Source organism: Oryzias latipes, chromosome 18, assembly GCF_053564925.1.
Source record: "Oryzias latipes strain Hd-rR chromosome 18, Olatipes_Hd-rR_3.1".
Taxonomy (NCBI): Eukaryota; Metazoa; Chordata; class Actinopteri; order Beloniformes; family Adrianichthyidae; genus Oryzias; species Oryzias latipes.
This window is the reverse complement of record NC_136254.1, coordinates 3742208-3766016: the sequence shown is the minus strand read 5'-3', so window position 1 is coordinate 3766016 and position 23809 is coordinate 3742208. Positions and strand designations below refer to the sequence as shown.

The 23809-nt window shown below is 37.7% G+C and overlaps 1 protein-coding gene across 12 annotated transcripts in view; it reads right to left on the bottom strand.

Moving 5' to 3' along the window:
• The window catches only part of nrxn2b (neurexin 2b), an 806770-nt gene that overhangs the window by 340772 nt on the left and 442189 nt on the right, over nt 1-23809 (bottom strand). For all 12 annotated transcript variants that reach the window (XM_078936626.1, XM_078936632.1, XM_078936630.1 and 9 more), the window contains 2 exons: nt 8010-8183; nt 4470-4589 (listed from right to left, as the gene is read on the bottom strand). In XM_078936626.1, coding sequence (XP_078792752.1) covers nt 4470-4589; nt 8010-8183 — 294 coding nt within the window. The remainder of the gene's footprint in view (nt 1-4469; nt 4590-8009; nt 8184-23809) is intronic.

Here is a 23809-nt window from a genome sequence, read left to right as displayed (position 1 = left end):
GAAGTCAAACTTCTCTTAATCTAAATGTCTCAGTATGGTACTTTTTTTTCAGACCTTTATATATGTATTTTTTAAGATGTAATTTTTTATACATTGTGTTCTCATTGCATGTCAAATGACTTTCTTCTGTTTATCTGTCTCAATATCATAACAATAGAAAAGTTGATAATTTAAATGTTTTTGTTACATGAACAGATTTTCACATTTCTGTTTTTAGTAATCATAAAAAAAAATGTTTTTTTAAATTCAAAAGAATAAATCCTCCAACAAGATGGCCAACAATCTATAAAGTACAGAGCTTTAAAGAAGAAAAAATGCGTTGTCGTGTTAAACATCTCTTCATCGGTATGAATTGCCACTTTGTTTGCAAAGTTGGGGTTGGAATGTGATAAAATAGAAGTTTAGGATACTGTGGCCACTGTATAAAAAGATTGTTTGCTTGTTTCTGGAGTTTTTGCTCGGTGTAGTTTGGTGTATTCCATTCAGTTTCTGCCTCCTTCACACATTTTCTGTACGTCTTATCAAGAGAAAGTTCACTTGTGATGCAACTCTGATTGAGCAGATTCACGTTTCAGGTGTCAAATCTTTGTGTTTTTATTGTGTAGATCTATTCAGACGCACAACAACCCGCAATGAAGAGACGTTTAAGCTTTTTGCCCAAAGCAGATGAATTATTCATCACTGGTTATCAAATTTGTCCGACCACTCAATAGCAGCTTCTCTGTAGTCACTGGAAACTTGCTTTCTTCTGTTTGAGACTTAATAATTTATGTAATCTATGTTTTTGAGATGAAATATTTATGGTTTGCTTTTCTGGTTATCAGTCCCATTTAACGAACATTTTTCTCTTTTAGCTTTTTTTCTTCATCCGTTGTAAATATTTCATTGTCAGCTCATAACAGTTTATCCTTTAGCAGTGCTATGACATCTCCTTTAGCGTGCTGCACTTTCAGCAACTACTACTTTCTTTGTATCAAGGTTCAATTTGGCAAACTGTAAAAGTAAAAGGGAATAATCATCTACGGTTATCCAAACTTTTTGAGTGTTTCAACTGACAGCTAAAAAACAGCAACAAACAGACATTTTCATTGCTGACAAATCAGCGTTCATAGTCGAGAAGGTGGTGGCTTTCCAAATGCAAATTACAGGGTGATGCCACTTTCATTGTTTGGTATTGTGAGGTGCCGCGTATTTCCACCACTTGATCCAGCATCTGTCATTTACTTCCTTCACCTAAACAGTTATATTACAGCTGGGTGATTATCTTCCAGTAGAGACAAAAATGACAGGGATTATGCTTATTTTTCTGCAGGAAATCTGTTGCTAAACAACAGCACCATGAGCATTTACAGTCACAAACACGTTTATTTATTTGGGTACAAAAAAGGAAACTTTTTCCCATAAAAAAAAGAAATTAAATAAATCACAATCGCTGAATCAAATACTCACATAATGACACTATTCTAGATCTTAATGCCCTGCTTGAAACAGGCACATTTATTTGTTGTTTCCTACAAAAAAAATGGATTGGAATTATTTAATTTGTTCAAATGAAATCCAAGCTTACATTTTATTACGAAAGAAGTCTGTTCAGGTCAGACATTTTTTTTACGGTATCTTTTATAGTAAAAAGATTTCTACAAGCAAATATATCTTCCATAAAGTTTTGAAAATGTGAAAAATGTTTAACATTAAAGCGAGGAGTCCCGCTCCTACGCGCTTTGAAAAATGCTGCAAATGCTAAAAGCCCCTACCTTGGTTTGCAGAGAAGATTCAAGAAAAACTTCCCAAGACTGGAATGTTTATCAAAGCATCGAAATAAGGAAAGAGAGACACGGCGGTTTGTTTAGGCGAAAAGCAAGGGCGTACAAAGAAAGGAGAAGAAGTGGTGCAGAAAAGGAGCAAATGTGGAGCTTTGTCCATGTGCTCAAGTTAAAGAAGAATGGTTGTTTCCTGCTAGGATGATGACTGAAGCTGTTGGAAGGAAAGAAAACAGAATCCAGAGCATGCACACTTGCAAAAGGCAGTCATGCTGCTGACTGGCACATCTGGAACATCCACTGATGAACATGTGTGTTCATACATGTTGTCAGATGTGTCAGCCGCAGAATAACAACCTTGGACAGTAAAAGACAGTTTTCAACACTCACTGAGGGGAGGCTAAACCTTAATCAGCAGCCACATGTTGCATTTAAGCTGTGTTTTAGTTGCGTTAAAAAATATGTAATAAGTACAATGTTCCCTCATTTATCGCAGGCGGTGCGTTACATAAATAACCTGTGAAAGGATGCTTTAAGACACACATGAAGATTTTCACACTTTTCTCTTTTGTTTAAACTGTCCAAGTTCAAAACTTTATAGAAAAATGAGTATTACAGAATTAAAACAAAGCTCTGATCGCGATGAAGATTTATGTAAATGCTGCAAACTGAATGCATTCTGCACAAAAGAGGTTGACTGACAAGGTCAATAGCCAATCAGGATGCAGAGCACAGTGGGCAGGGGGGGGGATGCAAAATTTCACTAGAAATAATGAGTGAGACTGCGATACCACGAGGGACCACTGTTTCACAATTTGGCTATCAGGGATTGTGCTCTTTGTGCGGTAAACCAGTTTGACGTGGCTGCTGCTAAAGTCTTTCCCCTCGGTGTCCACATGGAACCAACACACATCCCCTTAGGAACACACAATACTCAGCTCCTCACACTTCCCCCTGTCACAACTGAGACCAGAACCGTGTCTCTCCTAACACAAGAGGTAGCGTCTGTCTGTTGTACCTCAGCTCTGGAAATCAAACCATCACTGCTCATCTTTGCTGTCACAGTTAGCACCTCCTCATTGCTCAAAGCTTTAGCAAGCCAAGGGAACTCCTCACCAGCCAGCCGGTTGCTTCTGTGGAGCTAACAATAACAGCAAACAAAGTCTAATACTTCACCTGTCATTGTGGCTCTCAATTTCAAAGAGAAAGGCCCCTTTATTTTGGCAAAAGGAAGCGCTTTTGTGAGTCTTTTGAAAGCTGAATGAATATTTGTTGTGCTTATTTATGAATACATAATTATCGTTCCATATCTCCTGTACTGGAAGGTTTTATAATTTCTCACCATAATCAGTCAACGCGACATGTTTGAGTGTTTTTGCTCTAGTAGTTCAGCACGTCTTCAGGAGTCACGTGTTCCTCTTTTGAGCTGCTTAGTCCTGCTTTAAATGAAAACGATCAACTGTTTCAACCAAAAGCTGGAAACTCTTGAAAATTCGGGACTAAAGTCTGAACACGTTCCAATGAATCAATAAAGTACATTGTGTCTCCAAAGTTAACTGAGTTCTTATATTATTTATTCTCAGACTCGGTTTGTGTTCGTCAACATACCTTACATGTTTCGGTGGAAACACTTCATGGTTGTCATCAGGTGGTAGTGTGTGATGTCTATAAAAACAGATAGTTGTGACTGAGGCGGAGTCACTTTTAATGATAACTAACTGCAGGGAAGGGGGGGGGGGGGTTTGGTGTCAAATTAGAGGTTGCATCTCCTTGACTTGACAGAACAAGGGACAACTAATTCAATAATATTCAGGTGTTTTTAAGACCTTTCAAGGATCTGAGGCTACCCTGGTTCAATGGACACTTGAAATGAGGAGTTTCTAATGCTGCACTTTTACGGTGGGAAACGTCCAAACCATACCTCACCAACAAAATAACCAAAGAAAGTCCGTTCTGTGGTCTGTGCTTAGATTTAGTTTCAGTGTGCATGAAAACAGGCAAAGATGAGCAGTGCTTCTCCAAAACCAAAAACCATTATGCTTTACCAGAAAACAGCAGGTAAACAACAAGAAACAAACATTATAATAGTGCATATTCATCATCCATCAGTGCCACTCTCTTACCTTGTTCCTTTCCTGCTTTTCGGGGCTGCCAGCCACCCAGCAGGTGAGAACATGGCAGGCGAACAGGGCTTTTGTGAGTCTTACTTTGTACATAATGTGCTGGCAGCGCCTCAGCAGCACCAGAGAAAGCCATCTACATATGAACTGTGAGTTATGCAGGATTTGGCTGTAAATGTCTTGTGAATAAATATGGACAGCAATGAATCATCTCTATAGTTAAATCTGTGTGGCTCAAAAGTGAGGGCCTTGTTTACGGCTAATAGCGATCTATTGACTGGCTGTATTTTAAAATATGCTTAAACTGTATTTTTATACTTTAACATTTTCTTTTAAAATTAGAATAAAAAAAATCAAACTTTATTCAGAGCAACTGATCATAATTGGCCAAAAGCATGGACATAAAGCAATGATGTCACACTTTCGACTAACAACCAAAGCGTCTCTCACTGCCACTTCAACAGCTACACCAGTGTAGCTCCTTATCTACACCGATCATGTCTAACTCCAACCTCGAGCTTTTCAGCGGCGCCACCGAACCCCAACGTTCACACTCATACTGAGGCATTCACGGAAAACTGTCACTTACGATCGTTGCAAAATGCGCCTCCGTAGGACGTCATGGAGCAGTCGCAGGTGAAGCCCTCCCACTGCTGGAGACACACCCCCTGATGGTAGCAAGATTCCTCCGTACAGGTGGTACTGGGTCCTGAAGAAACAGTTTTTGTACGAGTGAAAATAAGCAGCGCTTTCTGTTTTCTGCCACTTTAGTAATTGTACTTTTTGAGATTTCATAAAAAGCAAACACACGGACCATAAACAAGGCAAACGATAACCATGAGGGCACATGGTGGATTAGATAGGGTGCTCTGCAGGACTTTTAAATAAAACTGCAACTCTTCGTGCCTATATTTAACCTTAAATTACCAAATATTTCAGCTTATATTATGTTCTTGATCAGATTTATTGTTTGGAATTGAACAGCAACCAGCTAATGAGACCAGCGACAGAAATTTCACTCTTGCGTTTAATCCCAAAGAAATGTGTATCAATACATGCTGTCCTTTTTAAATAATTAATCTACATTTAAAACTGAATGTTTGCATGAATGAAAAGTCAGGTGGGAATATAATGTTTCATAGTTGGTTGAAAGGCATAGAGGACCAACCACACAGTTACAGGTTAGCTAGCCATTGAATGTATCTGAGTGTCTGGTAACACGTTTACCTCAGGCTCCAACCAAATGAAGTCAATTCATTTGCCATTATTTTATTGTTGGAGCCAGAAATAGTCAATATGGAGTGATTGGCAACCTCTCTCACCAGTCAGGAGTGATCTTATTGGAAAGCCACACCCCTACAACTGGGGGTGTGGCATCTGTCAATCAAACATTTTAAACATTCTACAAGAGAAGAACGTTTATTCTGACAAATAAAAATAATCCCAAAGGGAACATTTTAGCACACTGCATGGTCACACGTCTTTGCTAAATTCATTCGTTCACTCATTTTTGCTGCATCACATGTGTGTTGTCCGCTTTGATGCAATAAACCTACTGTGTCTCAATCCAAATGGCCTTTTCCATCATTGATACAATTGATTCATTTCATTTTGGGAAACAAGTTTATAAAGCTGTAGGTCGATTTGATTCGATTAACAACTTGAATCTGGTTGGATCGTAGGAATAAGGGTTTATTCAGACCGGACACATTTGCTTCACTTAAAGTGCACCAGAGTTGGTTTCCCTCGATAATTCAGAACAAATTTTCATACACCCAAGCGGACTCTGGTCCGGGACCCGCTCTCAAACCCACCTTTGGAGGTGGTCTCGGTTTGTTTCCATTCGGACTGAGCTTCGGTTCGCTCTGACATCCGTCAGTCTGAGTACCCCATGCAAACCTGTTCCTCATATATTCAGAATAAGACAGTTATTTCTTTCCTTCCTTCTTTCTTATTTCTATCTGTAAGTTTGCTAGCTAAAACAACTAGCTTGTACTCTTGAGAGAAAGCTAATAGATGTGCCACCCTGTTACCTGCAAAAAGTGGTAACAGGGAGTTTTGTAATCATCAAATATTTAATGAATTACAAATTGCACAATTGATGTGTACGCTCCTGTGACTCTAAAAGGGATACAGTGGGTTAAGAATTTTAAGGTTGGATGATCTAAGCTAAACTGATCAAGCTTTTGACAGTTTATTATCTCTTATTGAGGAATATGTAGCAGGAAATCAGAAAAGTGAAGGTTTACTTTTCATGATTGTTGAAGCCGAAATTCTCCTCTAGTTTTGAAATGACCCAAAAATATTCCCCCGGGTGTTTTTCTCAATCATTGTCAAGCCTGAAGTTTGAACTGGAGACCCACCTATCAACATTTTCACTCTTGAGGAAATAGAAGTAAATGCTTTTACATTTTAGATGAACTACACATTGAATGGTGGTAGGATTAATGATTGGTGGGATCATTGTTGTTCTGCCTTTTTTTCTTCTTCTTCTTCTGGGAGTGTCTAGAGGCTGTTTTGTTGACAACAGTGGGGTTTCTCATTAAAACCTCAATTAAACAGACATTTTGAAAGAACATGGTTCAGTGCCAGAGTAATTTGTTTCTGCACAGAGAAACCGAATTCTCACAGTGCCATTTACAAAAGTCCCAAATAGGAAGACTGAGTCCACCAAATCTCCTAAAAAATACAGAAATATGACCCACCTATACGTGATTGTACCTTATATTCCAAACATTTTTGTTTCCAGCTCTGTCTGCTCCTGTATGTCATGATTAAATTGTGTTTTAGTGAATCTTAATGTGATTGAATAATCTTTAAACTATTTATTGAACAACTCATGTATTCTGTACGGCTGTCAGAGACTTAATTTCGTCTCAAAGCTTTGGTAAGGGAGGCGATTTATTCAAAATCATTAATAAACGTGCCTTCCTTCCGTTGTGCAGACAAACTCTGCACCACGTTAAAGATGGACATTTTCTTCAGAATACAACCATCAAAAACGAAAGATATTAATCCAACTTGGAGTTGGATTTCATCCCTGCAAACCTGCTGTGGTACAAACGCTCATACTTGCAAAGTTACAGAGCTCATATATCATGACTTAGCACGTAATGCCCCCCCCCTCCCTTCTAATCCCCGAGTCATTAGAAGGCTAAAGGAGCGATTTCAATATTATGGCTCCACGTAGGACTTTAGTGAGGAGGGACAGCGCTGGCAGCCACCTCTGACCACATTCTGAAGCAAAACCTCAGGCCTAATAAAATTCTGAATTTAATTACAGTAAATTAGATGCTATAACACCCCAGGGCTATTTTTGATGTATTCCTGTAATATCCACAAGGGAGTATATGGATTTTCAACAGCCTCAAGGCCTGGGAGAAGTACATCTGTCAAAGAAGCCCACCTTTCTGAAACTGGTGAGTTTCCAGTCCTTCTTTCTCTGGCCATTAAAACATATTAGCATCCATTGCATGAGCCTTCGGGAGTCAATGTGATTGCTTAATGCAGTTTTAAACTGTGTTTGGTCTAAATTAATAGCTGAGTTTGACTGTAGGCAGGTAATAAGGACGGCTGGCAGGAGCAGCGGCGTTTTAGCAGGAGGAAGGAGGAGGAAAAGCTTCAGCTGCTTGCTGCTGACCAAAGGGAAATTAAATCTCTGTTCTTGGTGCACCATTGAGACACTGAAGAGGATGACTCAGAGTGGTGTGCGTGCAAGGAGAATGTTTCAAATATAAACTCCCGTTGTATGCAGGATTAACGAACTGGCTCCAGAGCAGTGTAGACTTGGAAAAATAACAATCGGTGCATGGCAAACGCAAAAACACAACAAATGCAAGATTAATGAAGCAAAACGCCGTGAGGGTGGGGTACTGCTGAGATTAGCTGCACTGACAAGAACAGAGGCAAAGATGCTTACCAAATGCAACTTTTATGAAGATTTATGAGGGATGTGCAGAAAACAGAGCGACCATAGCGACTCAGACAATCTAGATCAAGCCATTGGTGTTTGCCAAGAAACCAAAAATAAATCCCTTTTCAAGAATTACCAGGAGCCCCCTCCCAACCGCAACTTCCATTGCCTGGGTTATAGGTTTCTAATCATGCAGCCAGAAGCCGGGTCACGTACCATCGCAGCCTCGCTCCACCTGACCCACCCTGTGGAGGGCATCTGCAATCAGGTCGGGGAGTCTCCCATTCAGGTCCACAGAGGCCAGACACCCCTGGTACCCGTCCCGGGATGCAATCAGCTTGGGCAGATTACTGTACATGCTCTTCGTCACGCCACCGATGTACAGCTCTCCTGCAAAAAAGGAAAGGGATAAAGATATCAGGGCAAATCAAAAGAAGGATAACTGAAATAAATAATTCATAATAAATAATACATTTGAACTAAACCTACCTTCTAAACAAGTACAAGATCAATCATAATATATCAATATTATTAATAGTAAATCAGGAAAACTTTGAGCATACATCACAGTGTTTCAGACAACAATAAGAGCTTTAAATCTATAAAGGGTGTATAATTATTTAGTCCTTTATTTCCTTCCAAAGTGCTTTACAGTCAAATTCCTCTTCAGTCAAGCGCACACACATTCACTGAGAGGGACCTGGCTGCAGACAATAACAGAAATGTTTTGTTTCGGCCTTTTTTTCATTATTTACGGGTTAGGAATAAAGCCGTCAAAAACATTTTACGTTTGAAAAAAAAAAAAGCTTGAAAATGTTGAATGCACTGCCTCCTCTTTAAAATTAATGTGGGTTTGATTTTGAAGGGTTTGAAGGGAAGTTGATCGTGTTTGTGCTCCTTCAACGCAGATCTGCTCTTTGCTGAGGAATTTTGATTTTAATAAACTATAAGTCTTGCAATTTTGAAAAAACAAACGTAGTAGAAGTACAAATCATAAAAATATAAAGCAACAGCAGGGAATAAAACAGCAACAAAAAGGAGATGTGGAAGCAGAGGTTGCCCACTTTTAGACAGACGCCCTTCTAAATGAAGAAGACTCATCAATGATTTGATGTCATTTTATGCTGTGCCATTTCAGTAGAAAATAAAGTTCTAGTGAGCTTGATAAGCCGGAATGGGACAAATAGGTAATTGTTTTATTGCTTTTAAAGGATAACTTAACCTAAGTATTTGGAATTTAAAAAAAAACTATAACATTAAAATGGGAAGAAACCTAACTGGTAAGAAATATAGTACATTTTTTATTTTAAAGCGGTACAGGGGGACTTCCAGTTCTGGCAGATGATGTCTGCAGCCACGTTCACCAGGATCAATGTGTGACACGTTCTGCTTGTTTTGTTTGTGGTTTTCACTCTGTGATCTTGTGCAGGTCTGCTGTGGCTCCGCCCACTCACCTGTGCTACCTGCTGGAGTCCACAGATGGACCCTGTTAGTTAACTGGGTAGTCTGTCTATTTAAGCCGCCTTGTTTTGTATCTCTTTGTTGGAGTGTTTTGTGTGCTACTCCTTGGTTTTGGTGTACAGTCTTCAAACTTGGCCTTTTGCATCAAGTTTTACTCTGCATTTGGGTTCTTGAGTTGTAAACTGTAACAATGTGGGGTTCAGTGTCTTGGCCAAAGACACTTTGACACATGAGCGGTAAAGGCAGTCAACCGCTCTACCTCTGTTACAAATACACAATTAGATCCTTTTTTTTTACCAAGTACATTGTTTGTGCAAATTAGTAGCAATAATCAGTTGTTCTGTTATCATTAGTCTAATAGAGCCTCTGATAAAACATAAGGCGTTTCTCCTGTGTTTATCAAACCCAAATGAGCTTAAAAAAAGTGGACCAAACATCCGCAGGGTGCAGACCTCAAAGAATCAGTCTGCTAGTGTGCTACTGAGGAGAATTTAGTTTTGTCTTCACAGTTTGCCAAAAAAGGAGAGACATCAGCAGCTGCTGTATGTCAATCTGGGAAGGGTTAGAAAACCATTTCCAAACAATTTGGACTCCATCATTCTGCAGCCAGAGAGATTATTCTAAAGCACAACCCATTCAACACAGCTGACAATCTTCCCAGGAGTAGACATCCCAGAAAATGCACCTCATTATCACAACTCCGAAAACACAAGAGCTGCAAATCAGACTTACAGGCCCCAGCCCACAACATACCAAGATTTTCCATTTTATCAACAATAAAAGGAGTGAGAGAGAACAGAGCTATATTAGGAACCAGAGACATAAGGCCGCGGGTAATTTTAATGGAAATTTCACCTGACTAATATCACACCTCTGTTTTTTTTTTAACAGGTGAATTTTTCCCCCTGCTCTTTGTATGAAAAGAAATCCAATTTTGGCTCAATATTGCAATCTTTTCTTGAGCTCTTTAGCCCATTAAACCTCCCAAAAATGTATTATTCACTACCGCAAACTAAAATCCAAATGTTTGTTCAATTTAAAGTTATTTTAGAAAACAAGTGTTACTGCTCATTTAACAGCATGAGAGATGATGTGCAGGTAAGGAGGGCAGGAATAATGCATTACACACAAATAATAAAGCGTCAAATCCTATTTATGCTAAACAAAGAACAAACTGTTGTATTTGCTGATTAATTTGTTAAAAGCCTCTCGTTAGCCACTGTTGATAAAAGAGAAATTAGCCAATCTTTCATCCATTATTGTAGAGATGTTACTCCTGTAATTTGCAGCCTGAGTGACGCTGCGCTGCGTGACAGGTGAAATTTGAGTTTTTCAGGCAAAGCCAATGTCGTTGTCAGCAGGTGTGATTATTAGAGACTTCCCCGACACAAAGGCTTCCACTGCAGACGTTGCATGGGTCTGTTTTGATGCCTACAGGATTTTTTAAAAAGGGGGGCTTACAATATTCTGGAATAGATTTGACTGCATCACCCTGGAGCGCTGCTAATGCCATTTGATGTTTGCTCGCTCCGCCCACCCCCTGACGTAATGTCCTGAAGGAAGCAGAAATTCAGTTTTTGGGGATATCTCTGTGCTCAAGCACAATTACTGTCTCTTTATATTAAAACATAAAAGGAAAAACCAATCCACACTTTGGAGCCAATTACCCCCCCCCCCATCACAGTTCTCTGTTCCACAGAATTTTGCAGAAAATGCCAAAAGAAATTATAAAAAAAATACAAAGACGCCTTTGATGTTAGGGCATATGAATAAACACAGTTTGAAGTGCTCACGGCCTCTCATATCATCAAAACCACCTCTTTATGTTTTATCTTTAAGTTAACATAAAATGAACAGCCAGTAAAACCTTTCACACAGGGGCAAGATTCTGTTACGGAGATAAAACCCTCCAAAAAGCTTCCAACTCTGGATATTTGTCACCACTAAGAACCAGAACCTTTAGCTGAAGACAAATGAGCTACAAGGTCAATTATATGTGGACTTTGTCTAATGGAGTAAGCCAATGATGTTTGCCAAGTGCTCTCCAGAATTAATGAGGACTTGACACTTCATATTTCCCATTCAGAGCTTCAGGACATCATAATCAATACGACGAATGTATTAACAGTCCAGCTGAGTGATGTCCTCAACAACCATTTGGCGAACAAGAAATCATCAGTATGAAGTTCATTTAAAAAAAAAAAAAAAAGCAAAGAGTGCAGTTTTGTTTTTTGTTATCATACTCTTTGAGATTCCACACACATAACTGAAGCAGGCATGTGGAGGAGGAAGGCTGGAAAATTATTCATACAAGTTGTTTTCTTCAGTCATCCTGTTAGTGGAGGCCACAGATGAAGAATAAGCAGAAGGTCTGCATGCACCCACCCACTCGTCTCAGATCAGTTTCATTTGAATATTTACATCTCAAATACAAGTTTGTTTTTGGCAAACTTTGTCCTAGTCATTCTACATTCTTTTCCACTACATCAAATATAGCTGGCTCTTCCAAAATAACTAAATGTTATATGGCTTTGGTGTGAAGCAGGTTCTTAACTCTTGGTGTTCACACTGGACAAGCAGGGAGGGGCTTCTTCTTCTTTTTTCTTTTTTTAACGATTTACTAGTGCATGTCTGCCACCTACATTTGGAAGAGACTCAAGGCGAATGCGACAGTTTTGACCGCAGAAGCCTGAATCTTTAAATACACGTTTCATTGAAAGTGGTCACTTGCTGAAGCTGGTGTGAACGTAGCTTAAGACATTTAGTCATTTCCCCATCAAGGAAATGATGGCAAAAAAACACACATGGTCACTAATGGTTGCAGATGTCTTTAAAGCTAATTTAACAAAAAGAAATACTGCATGTCAACATGGCAGAATCTGGTCACAATGTTATGGGTTTTTTGTTTGTTACCTTGTGTGAATTACTACTGTAGGTTTTTCAAAGACCAAAATTGTTATATAGCAAAGGCATTTCTTTAAAATGACCCATTATAGCAATTTTTGGGTAAAGATTGAAGCACAGAAGGAAGAAAGTCCTTCCTTCTAAGCAGAGAAAGTAACTGTTCTGTTCCTGCAGTCATGAGATTGCCAGACTGTGTCTCAGACATTAGCTGTACTGACCCTTCACTGTTTGGAGGATGACCTGTCATGACCTGTTGTTGCATTTGTACTGTAACTGCTTTATTTTTTTCTTTTGAGCTGCCATTACAGGTTAGTTTCTCCCCAGTGTGATCAACTAAGTTCAATTAACACTGAGTACTGAAGGTTTGGTCTCCTGGCTGAGCCTAAACCTTACGATATCAAAATGTAATTGCTGAAACACTAACATAAATGCTATATTAGAACATTCCACTCCAGCAGCAGGTCAGCGGCCGGCCAAGCTCAGCTTAAAAGAAAATGTGTTTGTTTTTTCCTGACAGAAGCCGATGCGTTTGGGACAGTCCACCTTAAAAATGCATTATTGTGTTTGCAATGAAAGGATTCCGCAGTAAAAGGAAAAGGTGTGTAACTGCTGAGACCAGTCTGTGGAGATCCTTCTGGGGGGGGTTACATATTCATGTCATAAGATCAACACACAGAAAGCATGTCATTAGCTTTATAATGAACTCATACCTTCCATTACTACGTCAGTGAGAGTCAAGCAGGCCTGAGACATCAGACACATGAACACTGGTGAGTCTATACATGATGTAAGAAAATCTTACTTTGGGGATGTGAGTTACCTTTATGCTGTAGTTCTGGGTAACCATTGCATGTTCCTAAACAGTTAACGTGTTTCTAAACTAAGATAACATGCTGTATTTCCCCATATTTAACAGTGGATGATAAACCTAGTAAGTAGTCCATGTACTCTATCGATCCACGTTGAAAGTGCTCACTCATTCACAGGCACTAGATACATTTGACAAAAGGGACCTGATGATAAGGCAGAAAAAGGATTGTTTCTAGAAAATCAATGTAAAACAAAAAGGCAGACTAGCCACACAAAGAACCTAGTAAATAAAAACGACTTACATTGAAAAAAGTAAGGATTCTACTGCAACTGTTTGATTCATGTAGAAATACTGGTAATTCAAAATTTGCATTCATAATTCTTTGCATTTTAATCTGTGGGGAGCGTGTTGTTAAACTTTGCGAGTCCTATAAGTGTCCTGTTCTTTTGTAAAAAGGTTGTACTCAGGTGTGTGAGGTTTTCAAACTGCTGCAGAACTGCCATTCATCACAGCAGCTTTTCTAAGCTGCACAGTCAAAGCAAACGTGAGAACACATTAAACCGCCAAAGTCACATTATTGGCCGCCATCAAGGACGTACGGCTCAGTTAGCTCCCAGGAAAATCTAACAGTTTAATGTAATCTGGTCTGCATTCACACTACATGGACCATACTGGACCAAACCAATTGAAACAGTTCCAAATGCTCTTTTGTGAGCAGCACTGCCTGAAAAGTACGAGCACAAACGTAGAATAAGAAAAAAAAAAGAAAACCTTGAAAAGTTTGCTTGATCTCGGACTTTCTCACAATGTGTCAAGGATTTGAATTCGGACACAAGAAGGAAGGACGGAAGAAGTTTGAATAAAATAAGGATCCTTTAATCCAAAGAAAGGCTCTTAACTCGTGAAGACCGAGGTAAAACAAGTAGAACGATCCGGTGACAAGTGAAACAAAAACAGGAGCTTATATACACATCATAAATTGAAAACAGGTGGGTAAACAGGTGCCGGTGAAGACCGGGGTAAGTTACCTATAGAACCAACGGAAAACAGAACATGAGTTAACAAAATAAAAGCCCAAACCCGGAAGTGAGACACAAGTGAACCACATGGCCCCGCCTCCTGACACAATGTCCCTTTACTTTCGCACCTCACTTTTTTAGCGTATTCTTCTAAAGGCCATGTCATGAAACCACTATGTACTTTTTAATTGATTGAATTTACTAAAAATAATACCAGCACAAGCAACGCAATTTATTCATGTTTTTTCTGTTACTGTAATTGAAACAAGTAAATCCTATGTGACTGAGAAACTGTTAAATGTTCTTGTTTCTATCGTGTTGCCTTTAAGTGATTAAATAAAAAAAGTAGACATAATGTAATTAATTTCCCTCAAAACCGGAAAACGAAATACATTCAAAACTCAATGGTGATTTCAGCAGAAGAAAACGGGTCTTGGGAGCGGGAGCTTCAGCTGGCTTGTCCCTTCAATGCCGTTAATCAAGAACCAAAAAGTGAAAAGTTATGTTTATTAATGTTGACTATTACATACACAACTTTACTTTAAGTGTCTATTATACAATCCCGCGTTTTTTTATTTTACTACTTTATAATTTGATGTCTAACTGCAACACGTTTTGTAGCGGTTTAGCTTGTCGATTTCAATGAAGAAATACTTATAAATGCAGTTTTAATCTTAAAATATTTTATAATTGTCCTCCACCATAATAAAAATGCTATAGGAGCATGTTAAAAACACCCAAAACACAATTTTCATTGGAGTTGGTCGTTCTAGAGTTGAATAATTAAGATATTGTTTTTCCAGTGTAATGATGTAGATGCTGGACTAGAGTGCATTATTAAAGGAGTCTGCATTTACATGGGTGACAATCCAGAAAAATTGGTCCAGGAATATGAGGTATGTATATCTTTTGTTTAACTAATACATTTCTCAAGTGCTGGACTTAAAAAAATGTTCTTTTACAGTCCTTCATTTACTTTCCAACTGCTTAAGGCCGTGTCGCACTGCCACTACGAACAATCTGTGCATGTTCCGCATATGAAATTTCAGTATTTTGTCATACATGTGTATTATACGTAAGTCAGTGTTTCTTGGAGTCGTCATTCTTCGATGTGCGCAGTGGACAATGGAGGGTTTCAAGTCTGTGCGTGAATTTGATTTTGAGATGTTAACATATTTTTTGTTCAGTTGCAGTTATTGCGCAAGTCCCTCTGCAGGCGCTGTCTGGCTGCGCAGAAGGCAGGTTGCGGGAGGGGACAAGTACGACCAGGGGAATTTATCTGTATTTCTTCCGTGGTTTTTTAACTTGGTTCCTTCGTGATACAAATACCTTTTACGTAAAGAACCACAATTTTTTCTCACTTTTTTCCATGTTTATTTGTGAATGACCAGTTTTCATGCGCAAGTAGTACGTAGCGGCAGTGAGACACGGCCTTAAAGGAAGTGTATGTCTTCCTGTGTTTTTTAACCATCTACCACTGGAAAACATTGTGTATTTGTCACTGTACAGTTAAAATTTCTCATTGACTAACATCTTGTCTATATGTTTGTTTTGGCACAGGGGCATTGATGAAGACTCCATTAGTGATGTCATTGAAGACACCTGCGTGGGTATTTATGACCTGAAGGAAAAAGCTTTGAGTGCCAAGGGTAAATTGGTGAGGTCAAGTAACTACTGCAGTGAATGCATGTGAACACATTTCTTGCATAATACCTGTTCATTGTGTGGGTTTCAACTGCCAAAATCAGAGAAATGAGTCCCTGAAGGAGGAAGGCATATCATTGCACAGGTAAGTACTGTAATTTTTTTCTTTTAATGCTGCAGGGGCTTCATTAATCATACACATGTTTTCATGCATGATGCTGCAGGGCTATTATCAACATGCTGCATGATGTACGTATAATTTGCTGTCGACATAAATGTACATTTTATTTTGCTAAACCTGTGTACAGCATACTAGGCTATTATAGTAATATAGATTTATACATTTCTGACTCAGTGACTGAACTTTTCTTGCAGGTTTCCAATGGATTCAGACTTAAGGAAAAAGTGGATCTTAGCAATAAAAAGAGCAAACCCAGATGGATCACTGTGGTTACTTACTAGTAATACAGTCTGGATGTTCGAAACATTTGTGGAAACACATTTTGATGAGAGGCCAGACTGTTTGCTTGAAACCCGACACCATAACATCTGTGTTACACAAATTGATCACTCACATGAATCAGTATAAATCTATTGTGTTTCTTTGTTGTTGTTTTTTTAGGGTAAACCTACTGTTCACTTTTGGACTTCTTTTGAATATTTGTTTTTTTAGTATTATTATTATTAATAGACTTATTTTTTATTATTTATTGACTTATTATTCATTTATTGTTATTATTTATTGTATGTGTTGACTTACTGTTGATTATTTATTATTATTATTATTATTATTATTATTATTGACTTATTGTTGGGTTTTTCTAAATAATTTAAATTACATAATAAAGAGGTCTAAAACTTCTAAATGTTTAGAAATTATTTTTAAAAATTCTTTGTAATATTTTTTTTATTTTTAAGAAGTCCTGCAACAATGCATTTTCATTAAAGTTTGAGCTTTTAAGGCTGACTGTTTCTCTTCTTTAACAACAATAAATTATGTATCTATCTATATATTATATATATATATAAATATAATATATTTACATATATGTATAAATATATATAAATGTAAAAATATATATGGTATATAAAAGCTACTTGGACACCACTAAAAGCAATAGAAATCATTGTCATATGGGCGTCGTCGACCTCACCAAGATGGCGTCGCGCTCCGCCACCGTCGGCCAGGCTTCTAAAGCGGGCGTGTCTCCTCTAGTGATATAATTCATTGGTAAAGACATTGGAATTGTCTTGGAGGGCATCCAGGTGCTACAGAATCTGGAAAATGTCAGCTATCCCCAAAACCTCCGTTAGACATTTGAGGTACTTCCAAAGATAATTATGGAACTGAATGAAGGCGAACTTTCCAACAAGGTTCGTGCTCTGAAAAACAGACTCTTTCAGTGAAAAGATCAGAGGCCACGGACAGTGAGCAGTGTCTTCCGACATTCACCACAAAGGGTGTTATGTCCTCACTTACCAGTAGTACTTGAATTCCATCGTTAAGCATTTGTTACCATTGTTAAATGCATGTTGTGCAATATTTGATTCTATGATTGAATATCTTTAGATTTTTGATTTGAAATTTGATTTGAAATGGTTTATTTCAAGCAAATTAAGTAGAAATAATACACAACAGCAATATAATCATCAGTTATACATTCATACAGTAACTAATCAAACTTAGGATAATTAGACATATTAATAAATATAGCTTGAAAGGGAGTGGAAGGAAGCGAACTTATATAATCCCACCCGATTATACTGTAACCATTTTATTACATGATTTATCAATATCCGGTTCCCAGTTTTTATCAGACAGAATTAAAAATCATAAGATATCGATAAAGCACATGACAAAGATGAATTACTTAAGTATTACGTCAAAAATAACTATTTTAGAAATCAACATGGCAAATGCAGATCAGTCATCTAAAATATATGCAGCTTATGTTACTTATAAAAGCCATTCATATGAATAAAACATAATACTATATTATTAAAGCAGACAACACTGTTTCAGGAATTTTCATAGCAAAAATTTCATCAAGTATCAAAAGTTAAAAACATGTGCAAAATTATGCTACATTAGGAAAGATTTTTGAATCAATTTATCAAGTTTTGGAGAAAGTGTAGTAATATCATTAAAAGTCAATCAATTTAACAATTTTCAATAAGTGATTAATCATTTGTTTTACTTTTTTTTAAATATTCTTTTGTATTTTTTTTTTTTTATAATAAAGAAATGCTGTAGGGGAAGAGTAAAAAGGGTCCATAACTGTCGATTGTCCAAGGTTGGTAATATTTTACCAACCTTGGACAATCGACCAAGGTTACCAACCAATTTTAATAGTTAGGAATGCAACAACAAAACAGATCTCTTTACACTCGTATTTGTTTACAATTCTTTAGGAGGATTTTTTATCCACTTTGGTATATTTGCACTGGTACTTGCAGTTTTACTTACTTTTAGGAGATATACCTGAAAATGCACTTTGCTTTTTGTTTTGATACATGGTTCAACTGTCTTAATTTCGCAGTTTATTGCAACTGTGTATGAACTGTATACAGGATCTCTTTGTGATTCCCGTCTTTTAGTGTGAAAGGGACAAAGGGTCCGGAACAAGGAGCATTCTCTTAAGAAATGCACTACTAAGGGGGTTATGCCCTCATTTGCCAGCACTACTTGAATTCCGTATTTTCACATTTAACTGCATGGTGTGCAATATGTTTGTATTTGGTCAGGTAAGTTTAAAGATTTTAATTTAATAATTTCTGAGTTTGATATTTTAGAATCCACAGTATACTCATAAAAAAGGGATTTATTTACAATCTTATTTGTTTACTATTCTTTAAGATGTTTTTTTTTGGTGGTTTTGCTCTGATATATTTGTACTGGCAATAACAGTTGTTTACTTTAGATAACTGACAATGCAGTTTCTTTTTTGTTTTTTGATACATGTTTCAGGTGTCTTAATTTCTGGCAACTCTGAATTTTCTGAATACAGAATAGTTTAGTGATACCATCTCTCTGTGTGATTGCAAATCATTTGAAATGTCATATCAAGTACACTTTAACATCTAACCATTTGTTTAACAAACTATTTTGATGGGGAGTTTCAATAAGTTGCTTTAAAGTATAGGACATAATAAAAAGACTGTAGTTGTCTAATAGCTTTGAATTAGAAACATAACTCCTTAAAAAATCAAGTTGAAGTTATATTTAAGAGTTAAGAAGTTTCCTGCATGTGGTAAAATCATTCTAGAAATACACAATAAAAATGATAAATAATATCATTTTTGATCACTATTCATACCTGACTATAAATGACTGTCAGAAACGTCCTTAGGGATAAAAATAAAGCTGCTTAAAATCTTGAAATGGTCCTTTTCTAGTTTTATCCAACTGACTTTAGTCCAAATAAAAAAAAAACTATCTCAGCTCAGTGTTTACAGGTTTTCAGTTTTCAATTTCAATTTTCTTCATTTCAAACACAAAATTTGGGGTCACCACTTTACTCTTAAAATAAGATTTTTCAAGATTATCTTTTGTGAAGGGAGAACTATACGATTTTTAATTAAATGTTTTCCTTGTTTTTTGATAAAATCACATAGTAAATTTGGAAATTGACTTACTTTATTGGGTCAATACTCTGTCAACCTCAGACAAGACTAGTAGCTCATGCTCGCCTGTAATTGACTCCCAAGTGAAGTGTGTAGTATTGATGCCTTTGCCCATATCTAGATACATTCTGATATATTATTTATACCCATCATTAAGAGAGGTCTGACAATAAGAAAAGGCCACGAATGCAGAAATTCTCTCTAAACAATCAGACTCTGTCTTGACAATTCCCTGGTGAACACTGAGCCAACCATTAACTTTCATTAAATGCCCTATTAAGAATCTCTGCCTCCCTCTCCCTTTCTCACTCACTCCTTTCTTTGCTCCTTGTTTTGCTTCACTATCATGCTGGCTTTAATTAGGCAAGATTGAATCATTGCTGATCAGAAACACAAAGCAAAAGCAAACACACACATATTGCATGCGAATGCCTCTCAGGGTGTTTTGTGTTATTGACAGGGCGGGCCATTGGAAGATAGCAGGCAGAAACAGGGAATCTGATTGCTAATTAGAGAGGTGCTCCAATCAGCAGAAACACAACAAGATGACTGGTGCCATGAATTGGCATTGATGCTGTTTTTGCCTTAATTGCTGCTGCTAAATTTCAAGATGTAATAATCATGTTTTGGGCCTCATCTCTGTCTTGTGACTTGTTTTTAAAAGCAAATGATATAGGAAAAAATGGAGACAGCAAAGGCTGTAATTGTATGACGGTATGCAATTATGACAACAGGCCTCTTTAAAATGATTTCCACAGTTACAGGTGCCTAAATATATTTGTAAAGCCATGTTTCTTTTATCCTTACTCACTGAAGCTTTAAAAGAGAAACACTAACAAAGCCAAAACCACATTTTCAAGTTGTTCATCTACTTGGATCTTCACCCACAACCATCTCTACGGTTTACAGAGAATGGTCCTAAAATGAGTAATATCCAGTGACCGGCAGTTTTATGTGTGGAAATGTCCCTTTCATGTCCTGGTGTCTGCTGTCCTGGTGTCTACTATTTATGTCCTGTTGATGCCAGAGGTCAGAGGAGAATAGTCAGACTGGTTCCAGCTGATAGAAAGACAACAGGAACTCAAAGAACCACTGGTTCCAACCGAGGTCTGCAGAAGAACATCTCCGTCCAACCTGGAGGCAGATGGACTACAGCAGCAGAAGACCACACCGGGTACCACTGCTGTCAGCTAAGAACAGGAAACTGAGGCTACAATTCACACAGACTCACCAAAACTGGACCATAGAAGATGGAAAAACGTTGTCTGGTCTGATGAGTCTCCATTTCTGCTGCCACATTCAGATGGTAGGGTCAGAACAACATGAAAGCACGGATCCATCCTGTTTTCTATCAACGGTTCAGGCTGGTGGTGGTGGTGTCATGGTGGGAGGATATATTTATGGCAAACTTTGGGCCCCTTAGAACCAGTTGAGCATGGTTCCAAAGCCACAGCCTACCTGAGTATTGTTACTGACCATGTCTATCCCTGTCTGACCACAGTGTACCATCTTCTGATGCTCAATTAAGTGATATGTTCCACTAGAATCCCCTGCATCCATTCAAAAAATTATTCAGATGGCCCAGCCTTTAAAAGTGGCTGACTGTTACTGGCCGCCCAGATGGAGTAGTATGATATGGTCTGATAAAGTATTTAAGGCAGCAGGGGCCAGAGTATTTTATATGATTATGTACTATCTGTCCAGTCACAAACCCTTTCATCCCTGGTTGAAGGAGAGTATTAACATGTTGAAGATGGCATTTTCATCATTTTCCTGCCCCTTCTACCCACTTCTGCACATAGTGGGTCATTAGAAATTTTTAGATGGTGTTTACTACAGACCAGCGCCGTAAATAGACCATTGGAGACTGGTGTCTATTGTCAAACTCTGTGTTTCTTGGAAATCTAGGCCATTAGGAGACAACCTATATCATATATGAATGGATATATGAACAGAAATTGCAATGAGAGAACCTTTGCTAGTTTGCTTGTTTGATGTCTGACTTTTTTTTAAACTTTTTTTTTTTTGACCAAGGTCATCATTGTCATTCCTTTTACATGTGCTTTTATAAATGTTTTCTGAATCAACCTCGATGGAATAAAATTTATAGTAAGGTTACACTTTCTATGAGAAATATTTGACTGTCTTCAATTTTCAACATTTGCTTTGACTTGGCAGTGATTCCTTTCAAAATAAAAAAAAGTATAATCAACTGTGCACCACACTGAATGGCCTCCAGGAATGGATAAACAGTGAACATATACCTTGTTAGGACCGAGATGTTTCCAAGAAAATGGCTTGGTGATAATCTGGGCTGGAGTTGTGGAAAATAAGCTGTAAAATTAAATCATATCCCAGATCTTACCCCCAGGAATCACCCCGGTCAAAAGCGTTGATGAGAATGAAATGATGCTGGAAAAGGAAAATGGAAACTAATTTAATATTTTACAGCATCTTAAGCTCTTTGACTCACTTTCTCTTGAAATAAACACATGCATTTTTTTTAAAAGGCAGCAAGTCAGGTGCAAGACTTCACAAAAAGAGCTGCTTATTGTTGCTATTATTTTTTTAAGATCAAAAATAGTCCATTGAGAAAAAATCGTACAAATATTTCACTATAAATGTTAGAGCATTTATTGTACAGTAGCGATTACTGTATAGAAAGCAATTTAAGTCTTATTTCTGAAACACTTACATAAGAATCAATTTTGTCACACTTTCATGAAAATCACCTTTTAATTAACACATTTATTTCATTTAGTCTATTCACCCTCGTTTTTTGTTTTTTTACTCTGGCAACCTTGTTTTTACTAAATAAAGCAATAGTATCCTTCGCATTGATGATGCTTATTAAGATGAATACATGGTACACTGAGCCCCCCAACCCCTTTTCTTAACTTCTGAAGGCTTTGGGGGGAAAAGGAAAGCAGAACAGGCTGATAAACTGATTCAAGACCTTTGTACTCTCTGATGCATATTGCTGATGCGGCTATCATATGTGGGATTTGTTTGGGTCTTATTATGCAAATGGCGTCCTGCAGTGTCTTCAGTGAGTAGAATTACGCTTCCTCCTCCCTCTATGTCGTACCCAATCCCACAGGATGAGCAAAATGGAGCAGCATAACATAGATTATTGAATGCAGCAGACATGACAGTCTCTGTCTTTTTCTCTCCTGACATCAGATCTCAGACACAGCCTCGCGACCTCTGTATCAATGTTTTGTGCTCACAATTACTGGAGCTACAAATCTCTAAGGAAATACTGGTGTCTGAACTAAATACTAACAATACTCAAGTTTATCACAAAGTGTTTAAAATTTGGCTTCTCTGTGACAAACGTCCAAAATCATAGACTGATTAGTGAGCTTGTAGAGCAAAACTGTTGATACAATTTTTCTATGGGAATGCTGCGAGCAACAAGTCATTGTGAAGATTTATACAACCCAGTAGAAACTGATTTCTACTGGTCCTTTTGCAGTGTGGCTCTGTTGCAAAACTACAACATTCATTGATCAATCAGAGTGTTTACATGTCTGCGTCTGACACCTGCCTCTCCACCCCGCAACACAAGCAATACGCAATAGTTGTATTTTCAGTCCGTTGACGCATCAATGCCGAGGTAAAATTTTGCAAGAAGCCAGTACTCACACCTTATTAACAACTACAGTGCAGCGTAAGGACACGGCATAACATCACCATCTATACTTCAGGATTGGTTTTAAGATACTTTTAACAGTTTTTAAATGTCTTAACACTCTTACGTCTACTTATTTATCCAATATTTTAGTAAAGTATGAACCCTCGCAGACCCTGAGATCCCCTGGCACTGGTCTTTTAACCATTCTGACTGTAAAAACCAAAACCTACGGAGAAGCATCTTTTCAACACTATGGCCCTCCGGTTATGGAACAGTCTGCCAGAGGACCTGAGAGCCGCAAAGAGCATTGAAGTTTTTAAGAAAAAGGCTAAAGACACGTCTTTTTAACCTGGCTTTCTGTTAATTTTTTTTACTATTTTTATTTTTTTAAATGTTTTATTTTTGTGCTTGTTTATTTTAATTTTCATGCTTGTTTTTATATTATTTACTTTGGTTTTTTTTTAATGCAAAGCACTTCATGTTATACTTTTGTATATCATTTCCCTCACAAATACTCCACAGTGCATTCACCACATTCACGATCATGGTACGTTCCATTTTTGTGACATTGTGGCCGCATGAGCCTCAAAGAGCAAGACACACCTAAAATCCTCTTGAGTTCCTTTTCACGACCCTCCACAGGCCCGGACAACTCAAAAACTTGCACCTGTACAGTTCTAATCCCCGTATGGTTGCATGTGACTCAGGCCCTGATTTATACGCTTACCTCATACCTCTGTAAAAATATAAACAAACTGTAAACTCCTAGAGAAGTAAAAGTAGATCTTTGTATTATTTTTAATCTGTGGAAATGGTGGCAGTTATAGAAACAAAGGACTCCTCTACACTGGCTTAGACTTTCACCTGAGAGGGTTTTGCTTCAATAAAGCCCCCAGCATGTACTGTATATTTGGTA